Source organism: Gymnogyps californianus, unplaced genomic scaffold (assembly GCF_018139145.2).
Source record: "Gymnogyps californianus isolate 813 unplaced genomic scaffold, ASM1813914v2 HiC_scaffold_63, whole genome shotgun sequence".
NCBI lineage: Eukaryota > Metazoa > Chordata > Aves > Accipitriformes > Cathartidae > Gymnogyps > Gymnogyps californianus.
In genome coordinates this window covers 115,990-137,824 of record NW_026114456.1, presented here as the reverse complement: position 1 = coordinate 137,824, position 21,835 = coordinate 115,990, and the positions used below count along the sequence as shown (strand labels likewise).

The window sequence follows — 21,835 nt, the reverse complement described above, 5'->3', positions numbered from 1 at the left end:
GCTTCTAGCAGCTTCTCACAGAAGCCACCCCTGTAGCCCCCCTGCTACCAAAACCTTGCCATGCAAATCCAATACAGCTAGACACACTGAAGAAATTACCACTGGCTGCAACAGTATAAAATCATTTCAGAAACCTATGGTAGATTTTAAGGGAGATGCAGCAATATAGCCTCATTTCCTGGAAAAAAGCCAGCTTTTGTTCCTGGATATCTTTAGGTCTCAGCTACAACTCATTAATACTTCCATACAGTTTCAGTCATCATATATTCTAAGTCATTCTTTAATGACTAGTCTCAAAGTAGCAGTGATACATACAGAGCTTGCAGTTTCAAAGTCAGTGTCCATAGTTCCTTTCAGCCATTATAATTTTGGACAAAACCAAACTTGTTTCAGAAAGGTGCAAGGCCTATTTCTTTGAAGAGAAGATTGCTCAAGATATTCCTTACTGTGGATGGGAGTATTTTGATTCACTCCTAATCACAGGAGACATTTGTCTTCCCAGAACATGTCAGAAGACAGCCTTAAGCCCCGTCTCAGCAACAGCTGAACTTCAGCACATTAGAAGTATTTGTCAGGAGATTTTTTTCTATTTGGAGAGCCTGAACATCTTTCCTGTTCCTTTATTACACCTTTTTTTCATGTCAGCTACAAGACTGAGTGTTTCAAAATGAAATCTTGCATCAGGAGATCTGTAGGTTCAAGTTAAAGGCTAATAGGAAAGTGTTCTTATCATTGCAACTGCTCTTCTAGCCTGGTGATCAAACTGTATGTAGCCAATTGAAAGAAGCAGCAGTATGATTTTTCTTCTACTTTAACTTCAATTTCAACATCTTCCAAGTTGTTTCTTTTTAATTATCCTGTCTTTTAAGCATTTTGCTTTATTTGTGAATTGTTTTGTCTTGCCTTTCTTATAATGGATTTTTTCATACCATGCTTTAGCCTTCTTCAATAGCTCTTCAGCCCTTCTCTCCTACACACCTCCATGTCTGTTAGGACAGATCAGTTTTCCCTTCTTGTTCCTAAGATGCTGTTTGTAATACTTTCCCAGATGTCCCAAACATCACCTGTTTGATCAAATCTGTTTTCCAGTGAAATGGAAAATTAGTTTTAAAAGACAGTAAGTAGAAAAACAAAGTTCCTTTCTCTCTTCCATTTTATGCCACCTTAACATCTTATGTCACTAAACTAATTCTAAATGAAAGAGAAATGGTTGGGTGCATGACCCATTTATTGATACCTACTGTTGTTGATCTTCTGTGGATAGCAGTAGTATCAATATGATTAGTTTTCCTCTAAGAACAACCTCATTATTTCAGCAATATGTTGGTGAATATTCTTCCTCCATTCAAAGCATAAAAATCCACCACAAATCCCACTGTGTTTTATATCAAATTTCTCTTTCAGCCTCTGTACCATTTCCATCTTTGTAGTTCCAGTACAAAACCACCTTCTGTCTTCAAAGAGGTTCCCTTAAGTAAGTTTCACCTGCAGCTCTAATTCTTATATAATTTAAACCCAAATGTGATAAGTAGAACCCTGAGTTTGTTAATCAAATCTTGCTTGTATAAGACATGTGGAAAGTTTTGTTGGTTTTTTTCGCTGATGTATACCCACATTGTGGGAAAGTCGCTTGCAAGTGTTGAAACATTCCTTAGTTATCCAAAGACATGTGGGGGTCTGCTTGCAAGTATTGAAACATTCCTTAGTTATCTAAAGACATGTGGGGGTAGGGACAGCCAAATATTCGGTAGAAGAAACAACTGAGTAACGGATAAAAGAAAAGGCGATTTCACAAGAACATGAGCGGGACCTAAGTCACCTAGAAGGCAGCTGAGGAAGACTTCGGCCTTCATCCCAGCAACCCCCAGGAGGCAGATTACGACCACCTAGCAACTGCCAGCGCAGGCGCACACACAACGCAAACGATACCAGCCAGCACGGACACAGGGACTAGAGACTGTATAAGTAAGGGAACCCTTCTCCATTTTGCGCGCGCCGTTGGTAGAGTGGAAACTCCCCGGCCGCCCAGCGCTGTTTTGCTTACTGCTGCTTGCTCAAATAAATTGATTTAAATAATCGGACTGGTTCCATTTCAATTATTGGACCACAAACTTATAACACCAAATACACTCATTTTCCTGAGCAGATGGATGGGAACACTTCCTGATCAAGATTCTACATTCTTAGAATATAAGACCCCAATGGGTAAATATGCATCAGCCAGGCTCTCCCTTGGTGCTTTATACAAATGATCATTGTTTCAGTTACCAGATTTTCTAATTGGGAAGTGAGCAATAAATTTAAATACCTTCATAGTGCTCTTTTTAACTCTTCACTCAAATATCCTAGAGAACACAGAAAAGAAAAAGCCTATCCAAAACATCTTCTTCAGAGCAGTACACAAATCTCTACAGTCATGCTTTCTCCTCCTACCCAGGGAAGGTGCAGAAGGGAACAAATTTCTAAAGACGATGTGAGTATGGCCCCTTAAATCAGTCTTAAATGTAGCGATTTGAGCACTAGATTGGTGCACTAGTGATTTGAACAGTAGGCTCAAACACTCCTCCTTATCATAGTAGGCTAAATAAGAGGTTGAATCCGTGCTTCCCACTTCCTGAAGCAGTGACTGCACAACAGCCCCATGTTTAGAACAGACAGGCAACCACTTCTCAGCTACAGTTAAAAAGATTGTTCCAGTCTTTCCAGGACTGGATAGAGACTTCAAGAAGGGAACCTGAAACTTGAGAAACCAAAGAATCTTAACAGCTGCTCTGAGGCAAAGCTTCAGGAAAGGGTGAAGTTTAAGATAAATCTTTCATTATTAGTTAGCCTGAGTAGTTTTCTGCTCAATACACAGGTGTCGTAGTTTAACCCCAGCCGGCAACTAAGCACCACGCAGCCACTCACTCACTTCCCCCTACCCAGTGGGATGGGGGAGAGAATCAGAAAAAAAAAAGTAAAACTCATGGGTTGAGATAAAGACAGTTTAATAGGACAGAAAAGGAAGATGATGATAATAATAATAATAATAGAATTAGAATATACAAAACAAGTGATGCACAATGCAATTGCTCACCACTCGCCAACTGATACTCAGCCAGTTCCCGAGCAGCAGCTCCCGGCCAGCTTTCCCCCTAGTTTATATACTGAGCATGACGTCACACGGTATGGAATATCCCTTTGGTCAGTTGGGGTCAGCTGTCCTGGCTGTGTCCCCTCCCAACTTTTTGGGTACCCCCAGCCTACTCGCTGGTGGGGTGGTGAGAGAAGCAGAAAAGGCCTTGACTCTGTGTAAGCACTGCTCAGCAATAACTAAAACATCCCTGTATTATCAACACTGTTTCCAGCACAAATCCAAAACATAGCCCCATAGTAGCTACTAGGAAGAAAATTAACTCTACCCCAGCCAAAACCAGCACAACAGGCATGGGTGTCTCAACCTAAGACACCTACTTCTCCCACTGCATCACTTATGACTTATGATTCCACTTTAGGGCATAGAGTCTAATTTTTCATTTCTAATCAAGCTTTGCAGCACTCAGCTACTAAATCTTTAATGGATTTAGCCCTTAGAAATCAAACAGAAGCATAGAAAAACTAAAATGAAGATAAAGCTTTTAATAGAAATAATTGATGGAAAGTAAATTTAATGGAATCAGGATTCATAAGAACTGGAATTAGAAGTTTTGCAGAAAGCAAAGGGTTGCAGAAATTATTTTCTGTAGTGAGCTATAGTAAGTGAGTTTATATACAAGTACCCATAACACATAGCAATTTCTTAGCACATAAGTTCCTAAAGACTTGATAACAGAACTTTTTACAAGAGGAATATGAATATCACTTCAAATTCCTGTTAAACATGTGATAAAAAAACCGAAGTCACTGTGCATTTAAATGTTCTAAAATGACCAGATGTACTAAAGATACAGACTTTCCTAATGACATTCCACATAACAAATGTGTATATATAGCGGATACACCAGAAGAATGTAGATATGAAGAAATGTTCTAAAGGTAAATTAAGCCGAAACTCCTACATCATTCTACAAAAATTAAGTTTGACAAGACATCTTTTTCAAAATGAATCATGCAGTGAAATTAAATTCTCACTTAACACGTTTTAAAGAAGGCTTTTTCAGTTTTCTGAAGTTTGTTCTGACTTAACAGTCCTCAAAAATGTAGACTTTTATATATAAAATAGGGTTAGCGGTACTGTGGGCTTGCTTACAGGTGAGTGTTGCAAGCTTGCTTATCTTTGCTGATAAGAGGCAAGAAAGATTTATTCAAAACTTCAGAGTTATACACTACTTAATCTCTGAAATCAGCACTACAATTAATCCTTAGCAGAGCAAGCACTTTATATCATTGAAAAAAATCTACTCATATGATTAATTCTCTGGAAGTATACTGAAAGCTTCCATTTCCTTTCCTCGTAACAGTTTTGGCAATAATCTAGAAAGAGCACTTAAATACAGCAAGGAAACATGCAACACACGGGGAACTAGAGCCAGTTAAAAAGAAAACAGAAGACAGAAAAGGCTTATTTTGCCCATATATTTTCCAGGTTCTTGAATAAAGTGTTTACATTTTTAAAAATGCTTTTGGTAAGTACTTCTTTTGGAGATTCCATCAGATATGAAACTGTACTGCTTCAAAGTTTTGTGAACCAAAGTCTAACAAGTACTGAATTGTCAACAACTAGAGAATGTAAATACTGAAATAATTTCAGTCAGGAAGCAAGAGAAAGTATAAGAAGAATGCAAATAGGTTTTTAAATGCATACACAACTTCTGGCAGGCCAGAAGTATCAGATTTCTAAAACAGCAAGACTTGCGTGAGTTCTTCACATTTACTGCGTGGATGCAGTGAGTACAATGACTATAACCAGGTCATTTAAGATAAGAATAAAAATCAGAATTCTGTTCATCATAACATTGGAAAATACAGTTTAAAAAAGTGCTAAAATTATGATGAGTGAGAATCAGTGACAATGTTGACTTAACCATTACGTAGCCATAGAACTTAGAAAAACCATAATGGGGCACACCTAACTGGAAAAGCATTGTGCTCCGCCACACTGCTAAAGCAGATAACACTTGCAAGAAAAACTGCAATTGCCTGTTACAAATCTCAGTTCCCAATATCTGAATGATGCAGCTGTTTCAACAGAATTTTGTAGTGGAAATGGCTTTGGACACAGAATAGGAAATTCCAGTTTGACAGGCTTGCATTAATATTTGTGTGAATTAAGAATAACTCAGATTATCATTCCTTAGCTGCTTTTCATTATTATCTTAACACGAATAAGAACTTCCTGTCACATACATTCAAATAACTATTCTTGTCGTTTTCTGCTTAGAAAAGAGCATAAATACCCATCTTGTATCAGGCTTATCATACCATTCATATGAATTTTCAGTGAAAAAGTTGACACACTTACATTTTTCCTTACTGCTGTTACTGTTATGTAAAAAATCCCCATCAGAACGCATTGTAGGGAAATCATCTTCATCATCTTCTACCACTAAATATGAGAGAGAGTGTGTTATGGGAGTGAGAAAGCTTTCCCAATTCTTTAGTGTGCAAGAAAGAATTAAGAGCATCTTCATGGCTAAGCAGCATTTAAGATTTTTTCCTATAACAGTCATGAACCGCCCTTTTTTTTTTTTTTTTTTTTTTTTTTGACCTGAGACCACTATCAACATTACTGTCAGAAACCATCAGGAGACTAACATTTGCTCAGTGTCAAAATTTAGCACTTGATTTGATGGTAAGAACATTATCTCAGTGTTACAACTGAATAAGCAGGGAGCCACAATTGAGCAACTATCTACTCTTTTACACTAGAAAGTTCTCAAAGAAGTGGAATGGTACTTATCTACTGTTTTCTCACTACCAAAAGTTTCAGGCTGCCAGAACAAACACAGGGATGAATATAAATGCCTCAGGAGAGTGCATGAATACGACAACAAGCTGTGCTCTGGGAAGAACAATTCAGAGATATGTAGACATCCACACCTGAGTCTACTAGGACCTCAAGTGTGCATTCAGTGCTCTAGCTGCAGCCAATACATCTCAGGAGCATTCATTATAGCAGAACCTTTGCCTTTTTTAAAGAATGTATTGTTCCTATCAAAACTAATATCCTACTGTTTTTCAAAATAAAGGCAAGAGACACAGCGATAAACTAACTTGAATTCATCTTATGGGGGTAAACAATTATTGTTCTATAACATCAAATGCTTAAAAGAACATTTCTTTTATACAGTTGACAGCTACAGGTTAATATTTAAGTTAAGCAGATTTTTATGGGAATCCAACTTCTGAAGTGAAAATAGTTAACACTGTTTATGCAGAAATATCTATGATTGATCCCATTACTAAAGAGTAAATTTAAGATACATATTTTATTTATATGGTATCAAATGCTATAGTAACTATTTCAAGGGCTATTACTGTGTAAAAAGTTAAATTCTATGGAGATAAGAGTTTTCAATTACAGTTTTACCTTTATCCCTCTGGAGTTCATCTTTGGAAACTGCATCTGCACAAGCATCAAAGTATTTCTGTAAAGTATCAACTTGTCTACACAAGATGTCTCTAAAGGTTTCCATTTCTGCAAGCTTCTCGCGTAAGCTATGGCCCTTCTGAAAATACAAGAGAAAAAAGGCTCAAACGTTTCTACATACTCAGCAATAGTTCAATGCAAAAAAAAAAAAAAAGGATTTCTGCAATTATGAAGAACAAATTCTTCAAGTACACTAAAGACATATCAGATATCAGCAGCTATGAAATACTGTTAATGTTACAACAGCATAAGAAACTGTATAAAAGTGTTTCTTACTCATTTTGTCCACTGGTCTCAATTTTTCCTCTTGACTGCATCTGCTACTTTAGAGCATTCAATAAAAGCTTATTAAAAACACGATCTTGCATGCTACCAGGTTTACACCTATTTGCCTGAAAACAGTCAGTTCTAATTTAAGATCTTTGTTCTAATCTTTACTCCCCCCTTTCTTGTGCTGCTCCTCTTCTGCTCTCCCAGAAGTACAGCCCACTCAAGTTCAAATGTTAAATATTTATACACATGAAACAAGGAAAGCCATCACTTGTCAATCAGTATTAATCAAATTTGTTAAGTCACAGAATCAGCATTTCCTTTCATTTAGAAGCCCTGATATTCTCAGAAGTACACTAGGAAAGGTTAATAAATCCTCCCACAGGTTTGATTTTCTTGCCATTCAAAAATGACACCATAGTTTAAGAGGGACAACTGCAGAGGCATGAAAAAGCTTCCTGTACAATCTGTTCATCATCACATGCTGAATTACTAACACTTATAATAAACCAAAGATTTGGGGTTTTTTCCTATAATTGCGTGAATAAGTCTTCACATAGCTTATTTCCTTTCCAGTTGCGTGTGTTATTTACACACCAATACTAAGAAAATGTTATTCACTAACCTTGAACGAAGAGGTGGATGTTGCAGAGTATCCACTTGCTCCAGAAACAAGAGACACCGTGGAGCCATGGCGTCGTAAACTTGACTCTGATCCATAGCCAGATTCAGTCTAAAAACCAAACCACACACAAAACTAGAGTGCTGAGGCTTTTAATAAAAAAAAGAAATCATGAAAGCAAGTTTAATGTCATCTCCTCTAAAACCAGCCCATTTGTTTCTTGTCAGGAAGCAGCAGGGGCTTAATAACTCAGATTGCATCTGCAAGTTTAAGATGTTGATGTAGCATCTGTAAAGTTACTATGAATCTATTTTTTGTTATCATAATGATCTGGGAAAAAGTAGTTATCTGCAACTTATTATGTGCCCCCAAAAGAGCAAGACAACATATATTTAAGGGTTCAAAAAAGGGGTAATGTTTCCATTATTTTGGTATATGTAATCCCTACCAAGCAATTTTCACATAGCATTCGAAAAACCTACAGTACTCTACACTTAATCAAGGGATTAACATGGTTCAGTTTGAAGACAATCAACAACCTCAGTTAATCCTTCCAATCATTCAAATAGTGCCATTTTAGTTTTAAAAGCAACAAAATAAGTAGAGATCATAGAAAAAAGATAATTACTGCTATCATTTTTTTGCTTGTTCCAGACTTCTTTAGCAATATTCTTTATACTAGACTGAAATTATTTTTGACAAAGAACAAAAGTCTACATAAAACAAGGTGAGACACTGAAAGAAAGAGGGAGAAGACAATAATAGTAACTAATTAAATAATGCAAAAAAAGAAAAACATCTCTTGATTAAAATAGCATGAAAAAGATCTAAAAATATTAAGTTTGACAAATGTCTTCACAAGTGAAACAGAAGCAGATACTGAGGAACTGGAAGGAAAATATTTCCCTAAAGGTTAACATAAAATGGCCCATGCATGGCAAAGGAAAAGAAAATCCCTGAAAGAGAACATAAGACAGTGTTGGAAAATCTCATTCCCTAACTATTGTACCGATTAGTCTTTATAGTATGAAATTGTATGAACTTTCTTAGGATATATAGTTTACATTGTATACTGTATAGTCATGGTTAAGTAAGCATGACTAAAGGACCCCAGCTCATTGCAAGAACAGTCCCCACCCTGAAGAATAAAGGATACCCTCGGACTATCGAGATAACACTAGCATCCTAGCCCCTCTAACACCTCTGTGAAACCCTCCCATTATCTTGCATCATAGACAAGTAACTGTAGCAAGACCGACTCCAGGGATATCTAGATCAAGAAAAAAAGCAGATGGATGATGATGCCATAGAATTATAGTTGCTTTGCAAAACAGTAGTGTGTGTGTTAAGTAGTGATTGGTCAAATCATGTTGTATCTGAACACCTGAAAGGTATAAGAACCATGTGTAAAATCGCATTCGGTGTGCCCCAATTTGAATGGGACACCTCATGAGCATGAATAAAGAATTACTCTTGTAATTCTATACTTTGCATCCTAGCCTCTCCTCTCTGTCGGCATGGGCCAGTTGCAAAATTTTTGTGACAAAAGAAACAGATGGTTCAGAGTAATATCTGAAATACTGTTAATAGATTAATTTGATCAAGTAGACAGAGAATATTGTGAAGGATCTTTGACAGGAATAAGAAATTCTGTAGTGGCAGAGAAATTCAGATGGGGCAGGGAGAAGGGGAGACATAACAAATTATATGGAATAAGTAAGAAGCAACGAAATTCTAGCTGTTGTACTTTTGTGGAAAAATTGAAAATGGCATAGGCTTTGGGAAGGCAGGAAAGTGCTGATAAATTAAGATGCAAATGAACTTAAAGAGTATTAAAAGCAAGGAGAAAGGACAAAAAGTTGAAGTTGGTTGAAACAGGAGAATTTGGACAATACTGCAAGTGTGCAGGACAAAGTATGTATGTTTGGGTTACAAAGGAGCAATGGCAGAGAAACACAGTTTTGGAGAAATGAAGATATGACTGAAAAGAAAAATGTGAGTTCCAGAGTTATTAACATAATTCCTGAATGAACATGACTGAATGAGATTATCCAGCAAAAACAAGTAAGAAGGAGCCAAGAGTCAGTTTCTATCTGGCCCATTTAAAGAATGAGGTAGAAGACAACAAAGCATTGAGGAAACAGAAGAAAGATAAACAGGATGAGTATCAAAAGTAGAAGCAAAGTAGAAAAATTAATATGACCAAGAAATGCAACTGTAGTTAGAAAAAGGTACTCCAAGTCTTGGTGGAAGATGGCTAAGCGATCATCAACTTAAAATTAAAAAAAAAAAAAAAAAAAAAAGGCACTCATAAGTTCAAAAGATTTAATAAGGCACATCTTAAGTTCATTGCTTAAATTAGCAAAAAAATAGAAATATTGTAACTTATCTGAAATAGCAGAAATAGAAGGTTTTTTTAATGACAGCTTAGAGTGAAATGATAGAAGGCAAGATGCATTTAGAAATTTCTGCTATAAATCATGCATTTAAAGCTATTTTATACAGAGCAAGAGTCCTAGAAAAATAGCTACATAAGCGTAGCAACAGAAGTGCTAAAAGCTCAATGTTTTAAGAATTAGTCCTACTATTTGTTTTAAAGCATAGCTTTAAAATATCTATTGATATAGGCTTTTTATTAAAAACATTGACAGTATACCTGGCAGTATACCTGGCTTTGGTAACATATTTGGTATACTGGACCATGTTTTGAATTGCATTGCACTTGTGTTACAGTGCAAAGTTTATACCTTAATTCACTGGATTTTAATTTTAAGTATAACAAATCAAATAATGAAGCTTTGATTAGGTTTTTTGCAAATACTCAAGTAAGGGCTTTTGGCTCTTTATATGGACTTTAAGTCCTCCAAAGGCTTGACAAGTGAAAACAAAGCAGGCAAGGGAATAAAAGGGTTTTTAAAAGAACAATTAAGAGTTTTAAGCATACAATACTATAATTTAATTTCAGAAGTGTTTAATAAGCATAAACCTCAAGAGAGCATTTTATGAGAGTCACACAACACCTCGAAGCATCATAAAACATTTCTGTTTAGATTTCCTCTAAATGCAAATCTAAACCACGCTTCACTGTTTTCCTGGTAACTTCAATGTTTACTTAATCATACGCTACAAATAATATAGATGACTTTGAATGTACTACAGTCATTTTGACAGTGGGGACTCATTTCATTCTATTTTCTGTTTAAGTTGTACACACTAGAAAGAAGGTAAAATTTCATTTCAACAGGATATGACTTAATGAACAGATCAATTTTAAAATGTAGCCAAAATATCCATTGCATTGAGGTCAGCATTTTAACTAAGGACAGCAAATGTTTTCCGATTTTCTCCTTTAAGTGAGCAAGACATATCTATGCAAAACCTGGATTTAAGCTTAGGAAGCAAAATTTCTGAATGTCCCTATTTGAAGATTTAATCAAAGTCACATCTTAATAGTACTACTCTAGTACTTACAAGAATAGATGTAATCTTAGAAGTAGAAAAATCTCGTTACTTATATTCTGCATTTGAATTAAATCCTTTTCTTCCGACATTACCCTTATAGTCAATGCTCAGTTAATTTAGTTCACAAAATAAAAGCTGAGGGGTGAAAGAAAAAAAACTTTCTTTCCATATCAATATGTAAGCTTGATTTTTTTTTTAAAGGTACCTTTTCAGCAGTATGTTTATTTGACTGTCATTTATGCTTGTGATAGTTCCACTAAACAGTTTATCCATGCTTCTGAATTGTATACAAGACAGCTGTATACAGCTATCGGCTTGCAAACCCTACCAATAAAAAGGTGCTACATAAAAAGCATTTAGGCAGTTTAGCTATTTGCAACCAAGGAGCAAATACAGCAGATTAAACAGCAGACCAAACAGCACACAACACAAAGCCAAAGCATGTGCATTTACAGATCATGTTCACAAAACTGTCTCAGACAATTATGGTTTAGTAGCCAAAGGGAAAAAAAAAATGAAAATTACATCAAGAATACTTATTTGTCAGAAGAACCAGAAAACAAGTATTGCTTTATAACTGATGCAGAGACAAGTCATCCAAGCTCACAGCAGGCACATGCAAGCAGCTTAACACAAACAATGAAAGCATGCATCATGCAAAGCCCCACCATTCTACTACCACAGAGAGCAGGTCACTGCTGCATTTGTCTTGCAAAGCAGATTATCATAAATTATTCACTGCAGAAATACTCAATTACATTGAGAAGAGGAATGTTGACACAAGCTTCTTCTGTTTATGCAATTTTTCATTTCCCAAGATAAAAATTGGAAAAGCAGGTAGAGTCCACATGATAGAAGCCAACAGTCTCTGCTTGAAAACAAAATAACTTGCAGAGGTTGTATCAATTCATAGCATCAAGCACTAATGCTAAATTACCATGCTCAGTATATAGATGCAGTTCTTTGAAATTCCATGCATACATCATAGCTTCAGAGCTACACTCAAAACTGGCATTTGTTAGTACATTGCAACACCTTCAGCTTTCTAAGGCAGTGCATGAAATCCATTAATCCTTTCAAAATGCTTTTTCATTATGATAGACAAGAGGAAAGAGCCACATGATCCAAAGCTTCATGTGATTCTTTACTGGAGCATGTGCTGGTATCAGCAACAAGGCAGTATATCAGAAAAACTGCTTTCAGTAAAATAGCTAAGTATTCGCAGAATCATATTGCAGACCTCCATTATGGCTCACACTGATCCGCCAGTTAAGGATTTCCTAAAGTGGGTAAATAATACTCTGGAGTAAAGCAAAGACTCACTGAAAAGCTCCCCCACTTTAAAAAAAAAAAAAAAAATCAAATAAAGCAAATTATTCTTCCACATCTTAAAGGAATTATTTTGATTATGTCTCAATTTAGTGCCTGTCAAGCACTTCCATGTATGTTTGTCCACCAAAGCAGATATTTTCAGTTAGCATTATAAATTATTTATTATTTTACATAACACAAGCAGCAGGCAGCTCCTCCAAGACATACAGCTCACCCTAGGAGGTGATGAAACAGACATTAGGATACAGTGACTCTAATCATGTTCTCTGCAGCATTTGTGAAAAATCCTACTAAAACATCTATGAGATCAAACCACAATATCTTATAAAAAACAATAATGTAGAAAAAAGTAGAAACACGAAATGAAAGAGCTGGAAGGTACTATGAAAGACTTGGTGGAGACTAAGCAGAAAAGCTCTATCGAACACCTATGTTCCAAGGGCAATTTTTAGACTTGCTGCAAAAGTTTCAACGTATACTTGAAGAAAGAAGGGCTACCTAGGGATTGCTGCAGACAGAAGAACACAGACGCTACAGGTAGGGCAGTCTGGGATGCATTTCTGTGGATTGAAGTTAAAGATACAATTAACATGTGTCTGTAGGTTTGATTTATCAATTGTTCTACAGGCTCTGACGATGGAAATTTAAGGTTTCAAAAGCGAGGCAGTTATCAGGAAGGCAGAGACAGAAATTTCACAATCCAGGTCACAGCAGTTGGATGATGATTCCCTTGCCTACAGCCCTCCCAAGCACAGTGCAGGAGACTACTCAGAAAGCAAAAAAGCTTCTAACGTGACCTTTCTTTGCAACTGCAAGAACAGGTAAAGAAATGTAGACATATTTTTCCTCCAACAGTGATAAATGTTGCAATTCCACAATAAATAAGCATACTACATGCACAGGAGGAAAAAACAGGAATTCTGAGTTGAAAAATAAGCATAAGACAACTGAAAAATAAAGACTATAGCAATACAGCACTAAGATTATCATAACTGCTATACTCACGCGTCCAATCTAAGTAACATCATCTTTTGGGTCTTTACTTCTCAAACACCATACACTTTTTGTAAGTCACCATGTGTTGCCTGCAGACATTAAGTGCCTTTAATAGCTGCATAAGCTAGAGTGGTACACAGGTTGATAAGCCCTGGAACCACATACTGCTTTCTAAAGAAAGGGAAAGGGCCAAGAAATAGTACCAATAAGACAAAATATTACAGAGAGAAGAGAACGCAGGTTGACAAAGAGGCAACCAAAGGCAAATGACTGGCCTTTGATAATCTTTATCCACATAGTTCACACCCATGTTTAATTACATGGATGCATACTGTTTTTTCCATGAATTCTCTTAACTGTTAATGTGCACAGGAAAACTATTCACCAAATATTATTTAGCATCTTTAAATGCTAAGATTCCACACAAGCTGAATAGGAAGCACTCCAGAAGGAGAATGAAGAACAGCCAGGACACTGAGCAGGAGGACACTCAAGAGCCCACAGAGAAAGTCCTGCTTCTCAGGCTCAGGAACCGCTGTGGAAAAGCGTGATTTACAGAATAAAACTCTTTCCTGAGCAAAAGGCGCCAAAAACCAATCTGACAATAACTGCTTCCCTCTGTATACTGACTTAATAATAAATCTAAAGCAGCTTGTACCACTGGGCCACCAGGCTATAGCAAGAATGGGAGAGGGCTACATTTGTCCCTCCTGTGAATCTGGGCTGTCAGGAGGGGGACAAGTCAGATCTGCAAGAGCTACATAAGAACCAGAAATCTCCATTCTGCTGTTAGACACTATCAGGAAAAGCACTGATGTTCTGGCCTCGGCTACCAATGCGCTAAAGTTCACCTACTGCAGTTAACCATTATCTTGTCACTGCCACATACAGGAACAGATTTTTTTTTTTTTTTCTCTCCACTCAATCCTCAGACATTCACCTAGCCATCAGAATAGAAATCTATTAAATGCTCAGCGTATCCCAGAGTATGCAATAGGTAGCAAGCACTGGAGCATAAAGTTGGAATTGTTGAAGATTGAAAAGTCCATATTATATCTGACAGGATTTAAGAAAAATTGATCTTACACCCAAAGAAAAATTATGAGAACACATCGTTCAGTTTAAACTGCAATTTTACAACAGTAATTTGGGGAAAAACAAAGGGGGGGGAGAAAGGAGTTTTGTTTTCAACAGTGCTTGTTTTGCATCTCACACGTCATCAAATCTAACACATTTTTCTTGGCTTTCAAAACTTATTTCCTATTCTTCCTACTTCCTTCTTGCTGTAGCCCTTGTTTTTATCAGGTCTCAACACCCACTTCCCTCAAAACTCCCCAAATATCAAGGAAGGCTCACTGCACCGATTACAGAGTTGAACAAAAAAGGTTATATGAAATAAGGGACTCCCCAGGACATGCATCTTTTTGTCATGTTCCTGATATAACTTCAGATTCCTGAAGTTGGCCAGGGTTGAAGTTTCATAAAAACAGTCCTTCTATTTGTGTCAAAATTATGTTTGTTTAGAAACAAAGCCCAGTCTGGTCAAACACCTGATACACAATGGATGTACCAACATTTTTTAAAAGTTAAATGAAAACATGAATTGGTTTACAAAGACTAGCCCTACCTGATTCTATAATTCTCATATTAGTCTGTGGGTCAATAACAAGTCTAACATGATAAAAACAAAATGCTAAAGTGATAAATTATCTTAACACTTAAGTATTTAGACATAACACCTAGTCCCAGATACAGAAAGGAAAAAGATATGCATATAGTGCAGCTCTCACCTCAAAAGGCTCAAAGTACTTTAGAAGCAAATTTAGATTATGCTAAGAGCTCTGTGCGATTGAGTTTCAAGGAAAGGGCATGTTTGGATATCCAAAAGGATAAAAATTCAGATAATCTCCAAAAACTTGTTGAACCACCAACCTGAAGCATGAGAGTATGCCCTCCCATCACGAGATATCATGACACACTACGTTCTAACAGGTCAGGACTGGACAAATTAAGTTTCCATACACCCCATATTACTTCTGTGTTAGTTTGTTTATGTACAAGTATTTGAAAAGATACCAGTTCATGTATTTAACCTCCCCAAGTCAATATCCTGTGTGACCACTAGAGGGAAATAGCAAAAAGGAAACAGACATTTCTAAAGGTTACTATTGGTCAAAGCCCAACAGTAACCCTTATCCTGTTTCTGCTTCAGTCCCTGGGGATATAAACCTCCTTTTCTTGGCAGACAAATAAAAACAGAGCAGTTTTACCTTTAGCCTTTATAATTACATTTGAGACACATTGCTAAGTGAGGATAAAGTTTTCCGCACAGTATGCAAGAAGTAACAATGACATCTATCACTGAAAGAATGACAGCAAATAACAAGTTTTAATAGAGATTAATGAAATTATTCTGAAGTCACACCTCTCAGCCAGTTCAAAACAGTGAACCAACTAACAACATGCTAATTTCCAGTTAAGATTGTCCAAAGTCATTAGCACCAAATTAAGCACTTCGACAAATGTTTAGGCACAGATTTCTTAAAACTTCATCTAACATTAAGCAGTTAGGCTCAACATAATTTAGCTTTAAAAAAGAACACTTAATATGTGACACAGAAGACTGGACACCTCTGTCTCAAGTACCATGTCCAAGTAGAAGACTTTTCTTCACATTCAACTGCTCTGTCATTAGTCTGCAGCTGTAAAACATAGAGCTCATCGTGAAAAGTAGTTTTATATACCAGCCAGATGAACAGGCACAGGATTTCGTCATGTACAGAGTATGCATTAAGTAGGTTCTCACCAAACTAGTTTTCCCTGTATGCATATGCACTTTGAGAAGCATCAGAAGAAACAAAGTTCTGGTTAAACCCTTCCAAACCCGTAAAAAGTCATGCAGTAGTGATACAGAGACATTTCATTTGAAATAAGTTATTTACTCCATTCATAACACTTAAGTTTAAGCAGGCTTACTTAGGTGCTTGTAGGACTGTTTTATGCAATGCAACTTTCAGAAATCTAATCTTTGATAATTAAAAATGTTATCTGACATTGCACACGGTATCAGTAAACTTATCAGTAAAAATATTAAATTCAACTTAATCTGCCAATACAAAAACACCCTCCACGCTATCATTACTTATTCATGTGAAAAGAAACAGACTGCTTTTATTTGCTGAAAGCCAACACTCTCTGTGCAAGACAACAGCAAAAACAACTTCAAACACAGCACAGGTCTCTACAGTAAGCTGACCTATCCTGCCCTTAAAGGAAAACCTCGGAACTGGTAGAAAAAAAAAACAGCTCACAAAAGGCTGCTTTCTAGTGCACCAGAAGCAAGCAAACCAAAGCATTTAGGTTCTAAAATGCTCCAGATTTTGAAGATAAGCATTATCATCCATTTTATACAGGATTGTAAATACTGTTGGCCATCGATAGGTTGTGCATTAAGCTGTGGGTCACCTTTTTTCTTCTTATTGCTTTCCAGAGAGGTAAAAAGTTTGAACAAGACAAAGGGTGCCAGTGCAGTGCTAGGTACCAATACAAAAACCTCCCCACAATAAGCATGAGCTAGAGAATAGTGTACTACTGATAAACAGTTTAGTAGCCTATTCTAACTCAGTCTTCTAGTAACTAAACTGTCTTGTTTCATTACAGCACCACTGTGTTTTGTACAAACCATAGGAACACTTTCTGCAAGAACTTGCACCTTAACTGCACACTGTACTATTAAAAGTCCAGGCAACTGCAGAAACATACTATATGTATGTCCTCAGAATAAATTATTTTCTAGACCCATATATTCTCTATGTACTGCTAAAGTCCAATCCCATTGCTGGTTCCCTTACAGTGGTATATCCCTGCAGAATTCATCTTGAGAAAACTACCTGTGTGTTAAGAGCTCAGGAACTGCTCAAAAACACTGATGCCATTGCCTGCAGACACTGAAGTGTGTGTATGGGGAGTGTGGCGTAAGACTTAAGGAGAATGGCCATATTCATGCTGTTATCTGCTTTGAATTGCAACACATTAAAAACTGACTTCCCTCCATTGCTAAAGCAAGGGGAGGGAGATTCCAATTTGATGGTAGGCAAGCAAGGTGTTCCCTGTCCATTCTGCACAACAGTGACAAAATGCATATGCTGCTGCCAGATCTTCACATTCGGACAGATCTGCATATAGTCTAGTTCAGGCATGATAAAGTAACAGCCATAAAAACGGCAGAAAGGTGAAGCTATGGTATTTTCATCCAAAAGCACTCCAGACTCAAAGCTCCCCCACAGTCTAGGATAGTAAAGGAAAACTTTGCAGATTGCCTGTGTATCATAAGGATCTAAAAAGATAAGACCTTTCTTGAAGCATTTTATAGTGAGACACTATAAATCAATGAGGCTGGCAGAAAACCTTTCCAGCCAGGTGACACAAGTTTTGCTTCTAATTGCAGCCTCAGTTCACATATTGCAAACTTCCTTTTCATGTGACCAAGCCCAAACACATAATGGAGAATGGGTTTACTCCATGTGCATCACCTGTCTACTCACATGGATACTCCAAAAAGAGGCTATGTATGACTAGTATTGCCAGCTTAACACACTTGATCTATTAAAGAAATGAGTCTAGCAGCCATGATGGCCTCTTTTCAAGAATTAAAACACAAGCCAGCCCAATAAGTCTCTGAAGATCAATTAGATACACTTGTACAAACCTTAAGTCCTATGTGTTGTTTGATTAGATTATGGGAAGTGTAATCTAATTAGCTGTTGCTTATCTTTGCACTTTCTTTTTACATTTCAAAATGGTAGGTTTACCTAACAGATTTCCTCAAACCTACTCATGTTGACTAAACAACACATGAAACTGATATTTTATTTCCTGCTTAGCATATTTGGGGGCAGGTATAAACAAGAACGGAAATAAGTAGAAGCTGCACCTTCGAACAGTGCAAGAATAAAGCAAAACTTCAAGGAGACAGTTAAACCAGATCTTTTATTTACGAAGTCTGAAAACTAGCAAATTTGAGGCAATAAAACTTCACTGTTTGTTAAAAAAAAGGATCATTTCAAGACAGGAATGAGGAGTCCTTTTGCTGTGAAGTAGAAAATATTATGACATGAGCAAGGAAGAATTTAACTGCTATAAGCAATGTGGTTTTATCATAGAATCAGAATAACTTAGGTTGCAAGGGATCTCTAGTACCACCCTCCTGCTCAAAGCATATCCAATGAGATATCCAGGCCTCCACTCCATAAGGATGTATTCTTCAGAGAATTATAATATCTCCTTTCAAAGCCAAAGTGATTGTTATGAAACATAACTAGAACACACATGCAAAGAAAGATTGGGTTGGTCAAAGTGAAACAATCTGCATTGTTTATAATTAATCAAGTGTGTTGGGCTGGAATTGACTGAAAGCTTTAGTCCAGCTTTAAACAGTCTCAACTGTAACTACTTATTAATAAAGCTGCAACTTACTGCTGTGGTTGGAACATGAACCCAAGAGTGGCAAAAGGGTGCCAAGAGAGACAAAGAACTATTTTTTTTCTTTCCTGAAATGGAAGTTTCAACAGTTTGGAAATGACAGCATTAAGGTTTGCTGCAGCATACACTTATGTAGTCAACTGAAACTGCTGATTCACTGGCTTTCCCCTAAAGTCTTCTTTCAGGAAATATACAATGTCCAGCAATAAGTGCACTTAGCAAATTTAGTAACATTAAATGACAAGCAATATCATATGTATTAAGAGTTCCTGATGATATCAGTGCTAAAATAATGGAATGTGTAAGACATACCCAACCTTAGTTTTCCTCCTTGAAAGAGCATATTTGATTCAATTTTAAAGAAAGAAACTTTTGTTATTTCCAGTAAAGGACTAATAACTTGAGCAATCCATCTAATCTTCCCCTGAAAGCACGGCTTCTCTACATCTACAAGTTTCATTATCAGCATCATAACATACGTCAGGGCAAGTAGTACATATCGGCTGAGCAGCCCCAGCTATACTTGCTTACTCAAAGCAATTTTAAGGTAATACACAAATCCCCACAAGTTATTTCAGATTACTGGGGGGAAGAAAGATGGACACCTCTCTCTCTATTCCCCTCCCCCCAAACCCCAACATATTCTAATGTCCATGTTCATACCAATCAATATATCTGACATTTAAATATTAGGAGTTAAATATTAAACCTTTCTTCCTCCCCTCCCATTTAAAACAGATATGTTCAAGACACTAGAATTTTGATTCCTCTGCAGTAAGTCCATTCACCTAGATGACACTAAAGAGACAGCAAATGCATATTTTCAAGCTTTATTTGTTTTCACAGAGAGAAAAAAAAATCTTTTTATTCTTCTACAATAGAAATTGTATTAGGAGAATTACCTTCAAAGCTTCCAATAAAGGCAAGTGGACATTGAATTAAACAAGCAGGAGATGTCCCAAGTCTTATTGTTCTGTTTTTAAAACAATTCCCCTTTTCAAAGTCTCCCTCAGCTCTTTAGAGTCATGATACCTCCTGCTATTCTCTTTTTCGACAGGGGCATGGGAGGTGTGACAAAAGAACCAAAAAGCCATGAAGGACTTTGAACATTACCTCTGTTGAATGTTACTGAATATATATCATTGCTACTTGTGCACCCCACCCATGTGGCTGAGCAGCATCTATTCCCTATGGCTAGGGTGTAACTCTGGTCTGTTAATATCAACTCAATGAGTTTCACTCTAATGAAAACTCACTGAAGAAAACCCACCCCTTATAAAGTCTTTTTAGGAGAAAAAAAAAAAAAAGAGACTGCATTTGGTAGATGAGGCAGAGTATCCAAGATTTTTCTATTAAACTGTTAATGCACAGTACTGTTTGATCTGATGAGTAATACTTCTGAGTAAACAGCATGCAGATCTATTTGGCAAGTATCAACTTTTAACTGTTTAACCACTCACTACTTCCACATTGCAGCTCTGTACTTTCTGTTCTTGATACAAAGAGCAGCACTTACCCTGATTTGAAGAGGCATTTACCACTAAAGTCAAGCTTGACACAGGTGTCTCAATGAACGATATTGTTTTCAGGGAGACTGTGCAAAACCGTGCTGCCACTCTGCCACAGAGAGCTTGACTCCTAGAGCTACCATGTATCATTTTGCCAGTTACAAGCACTGACATTCCCCTTATTTCTATGAAATGAAAGTATATGCTATCAAAATGATCTACCACCATTGCTTTCACAAAGTGAATTAATAACATCTTTGAGTTTACTACTAGAATCCCACTTGTTTATAGAAATGAGACTGGTTATTTACTGCATGGCCAGCTGCATGTTGAGTCTGGTAGCTTAGTTCCGGTCACCTCAAGACTCAGCATTAGACTTGGCACCAAGTTTACTTCAGCCATGTACATTGCCTTTCATTAAATAGCATTACAAAAATATTGATTGACATACTCTTAACAGCTTAGCAGTAGTGTCACAAGCCTTTCATGCTATCTGATATCGAGTTAGCACTTTTCAAAGTGCTTTGTTTTGGTTTGGTTTTTTTTGGTTTTTTTTCCCCCCACATGGTATTGCATCCACAAGGCAATGCTCTGCTTATTTGCATTTTGGCCTGTAATTTTCAGGCATTCTTTAGACATTTCAGAACACCCTGGGTCACCAATCTGGCTATACGGTGATCAAAAAGTTACTTTAACCTTTAAATACATTTGAATCTTCAGTCAATTCATATATTTAGCTAACTCAAGGGAAAGATAAAAGTGTCTTAAGTTCACTACCATTTGGGGGCAGGGGTTTGAAAGGAGAGTTCAAGACCTCTGCTGAGATTATGAAGACTACCTGTTAATGCTCTGACTAGATGGAGGAGAAAACTTTTTAATTAGGAACACATGGCAGACAGTGATCACAGCTTTCATGGATACAAAGATTTAAGATTATCTTAAGTCCACATATGTATACCACTTCAGACTCAGATAAGCAGCTCCCAACAGAATAACAAACAAGCTCAGCTATCAACCAAGTTACCACTAAATGATCTAGCTTTTCCTCAGCCAGCCAGTCTCCATTCTGACCATTTTTTAGAAAGTACTACATCAACAAGCACAATCACTAAAGAAACTGAACCCAACCCAAGCAGCACAAAGAATTATTTCTGGAAAGAAACCAAAATCCAAGACAGCAGAGCTAGAAAGACTGAAGTTAATGGAAGAGCAGCAAAAACTTAACACTCGTGTACACTGGAGAAAAATGAAGTTCAAGGTTTACTTGGTTATAGGAAATATTGTACTGCACAAGTACAGGACAGGTAACAATCTGCAGATAGTTCTAGACATGAATCAGATTTAGTGGTTCTCAAGCTGAATAAATAAAAAAAATCATGGTGTTGCAATACAGGGTAGTCTACAAGACCCACAAAATAATCCTACGTTCTATTCAACATCCATAAGATCCTCTGTAGGAATACCGAGTCCAACTTTGGTGCTGTACCTCAAAGAAAGATGAGGACTGAGTTTGGAGGAGAGCCATACAAGGTATCAGAGTTGTAAAACATGTCCACATGAACAACAATTAAGGAATGGGGAGCTGTTCAGTCTAAC

General features: G+C 36.9%; 1 protein-coding gene across 2 annotated transcripts in view; it reads right to left on the bottom strand.

The window, feature by feature from the left end:
* The window catches only part of LOC127029036 (ceramide transfer protein-like), a 105,885-nt gene that overhangs the window by 32,463 nt on the left and 51,587 nt on the right, over positions 1-21,835 (bottom strand). For both annotated transcript variants that reach the window (XM_050914701.1, XM_050914702.1), the window contains exons 4-6: positions 7,464-7,571; positions 6,509-6,647; positions 5,441-5,524 (exon numbers count right to left, since the gene is read on the bottom strand). In XM_050914701.1, the coding sequence (XP_050770658.1) occupies positions 5,441-5,524; positions 6,509-6,647; positions 7,464-7,571 (331 nt within the window). The remainder of the gene's footprint in view (positions 1-5,440; positions 5,525-6,508; positions 6,648-7,463; positions 7,572-21,835) is intronic.